The following is a 2,609-nucleotide window of genomic DNA, read 5'->3' on the forward strand; positions in this document are numbered from 1 at the left end:
ACATCGCTGATACGCCCACATTTTTAAGTTTATCCACATAGATTTTATATCAATACGTTCACAAAGGCCTTCTGGTGCCCACGAGAACCTTATTTATTGACATCTCGTATCCCTTTGGTGATGTGATCATTTGTTTGAGAGCTTGTTCAGTATCTGAATAGCTGGTGACAGCAGGTGCCAGGTGCAGTCGTCAACTGATTACAGATCAAAGGGATGACATCACAGAGATGAAAGTCTTCCTATTGGTCCTTAGTAACCAGGCAACCATACTCTCTCAAACACACACACAGACAGACACACACACACACACACGTTCTAACATCTTAAATAAGTTGTATTGCTATTTGCATGTGCACCACATAGGAGGCACACTGAAAAAATTTCTGCCGGAATTATCTAGTTTTGACTGATAGTTAAGATCAAAGGATGTTGAGTGGATCTCAGAGGGGTAGATGTCAAAGTTTAGTCCGTATACTGTTTTGAAACCATAAAAAAAAAAAAAATTCAAATGCTATAAGATTAAATAAAACATCCAAACAATTCAATGAAAGTAATGTTGTATGGAATCATCCATGTTATTTTTGGGCAATTTGATTGAAAGAAATCCATATTTCTGATATAAAACACTTTGAAACGGGTCAATTTGACTCGAGGACAACACGGGGGTTAAAATCTACCAAGTGTGGAAGATAACTGAATCCTGCGAGCCGATTATTCACCGCCACTTCCTGTCTGTAGTGGGTGTTGGGCGAGGGAATAAACCCCCGTCTCACCGCTGCATCCTTTAGCGGTTGGCTTGGTAACAGCGCTGTACAGATTATTACTGGGGATCGTGGAGGCGCTCGGCGGTTCACTGATGCTCGTCCGGTAGTATGGACTTTCAAAATAAGAGTCCTCCCCCTCGTTGGCTTCAATCTCCTCATAAATCGGCTCGTTGGTTCCAGTTTTGTCCGAGTTGTCGTTGCGAGTGCTTCTCTCCGATCTCTTTTTTAAGAAGAATCTCAGAGTAAAGATCGCCAAAAGCACCGACACGGCACCGACAACTACACCGACAGCCATTTTCCAAACGCCTGAGGGTTGTTGGTTCTCTGTGGAACCCGGTCCACTGTTTCTCTGTGTGACTGGTACATTTCCAGCGCTTGGGGTCCCCCCGTTGGGAGAAGTCACCACATCCAGATATACTCGAGTTTTATTACAAAAATACGTTGCCGTATCCGATGATCTAACATTGGTTATCACCAGGGAGTTGTCTGCCAGAGAACCGTAGCGTTTGTCAGATATTGTCTCCTCGCCATTTTTGATAGTAACCAGAATCACGGGGTTGCCATGTCTGAAGCGGCTCCATGTTACATCCCCCTTCTTATGAGGACAGGGGAGAGTAGCCACTGTGTTCTGCTGCACTTTAACTGTAGGTATGTCTGTGAAGTGAAAAGGAAGAAATGGGTGATATATTCTTGGTGTCCCTGGTAATTTCCTCTCGTTCCCTCCACTCCTCATCATGTTTCCCTCTCATAATTCGGCAGTATCTAGGGACGATGATTAATGCCAAAAATATTCGAAATGCTGGTGTAAAAACAAATTTACATAAGTGGAGTACTTAATAGTGGAGTGTTTAATGCCATCTGAGGTTGTGCACATGTTGATGAATAATGTGCACAAACTCAGATGGTATTAAACACTCATGTACTCCACTATTTAAATACTTACATTGGATGTAATTCTTCATATATATACTGTATATGTATACTGTATATATGTGTATGTACTGTATGTATGCATAGTATACATATGTGTATATATTTGTAGTATACATATGTGTATATATGTAATATAAATACATATGTATATATATATACAGTACAGGCCAAAAGTTTGGACACACCTTCTCAGTCAATGCGTTTCCTTTATTTTCATGACTATTTACTTTGTAGATTCTCACTGAAGGCATCAGGGCTGTGGTCAAGACCACCTTAGTCGAGTCCAAGACAAGACCGAGTCCAGGACAGAATAAAGGTCTTATGCATGACAGTATCAAGACAATCATTTTGAGTTTCACTTTCCCTCCAATATTATTATCAACATAATAAAGACACTTGGACTCGGTCCAGACCAGAAGCCATATTGGGCAAGACCAGTGGCTGAGACCGAGACAAGTCCGAGACCAAATACCAGCGAGTCTGAGACAAGTCCGAGTCCAAATACTAGCGAGTCCAAGACAAGTCCGAGAAAAAATGATCTTGAGCCCGGACTCAAGTCCAAGACCGGACTCGAGTACTACAGCCCTGGTCTCTACTACTTAAGTAAAAGTTCATCAAAGTTATAGTACTTTAACTTTTGGTCTTTTTTTGTACTTCTGCACCATCTCTGCACATTAATGATGGGAAAAACATCAGAAAACACTCAGATTTGTGTCCCTTTACAAGATGAATGAAGGTTAAAGTCGGCTCACCATTGGATGCTTTGATCTGTGCAGTGACACCATGATGTTTTTGAGCCATATCTTGGATTTGATGCCAATAAAAAACAGAAACAAGGGTTTTCTCACCGGTAGAGCTGCAGGAGAAACATCCAGCGAGGAGCAGGAGGTAGAGCCACATCCCTGCAGCCTT

At 41.8% G+C, this 2,609-nt stretch overlaps 1 protein-coding gene across 1 annotated transcript; it reads right to left on the bottom strand.

Annotated features, from left to right (window-relative positions):
- Positions 1 to 594: 594 nt before the first annotated feature.
- LOC116679452 (uncharacterized) lies at positions 595 to 2,609 on the bottom strand. The gene is made up of 2 exons (XM_032509099.1): positions 2,546 to 2,609; positions 595 to 1,418 (listed from the first exon to the last, which is right to left on the bottom strand). The coding sequence occupies exons 1-2, from the start codon at positions 2,595 to 2,597 to the stop codon at positions 712 to 714; spliced, it is 759 nt and encodes a 252-aa protein (XP_032364990.1). The 5' UTR covers positions 2,598 to 2,609; the 3' UTR covers positions 595 to 711.

Source organism: Etheostoma spectabile, unplaced genomic scaffold, assembly GCF_008692095.1.
Source record: "Etheostoma spectabile isolate EspeVRDwgs_2016 unplaced genomic scaffold, UIUC_Espe_1.0 scaffold00013950, whole genome shotgun sequence".
In the NCBI taxonomy this organism is placed as follows: domain Eukaryota; kingdom Metazoa; phylum Chordata; class Actinopteri; order Perciformes; family Percidae; genus Etheostoma; species Etheostoma spectabile.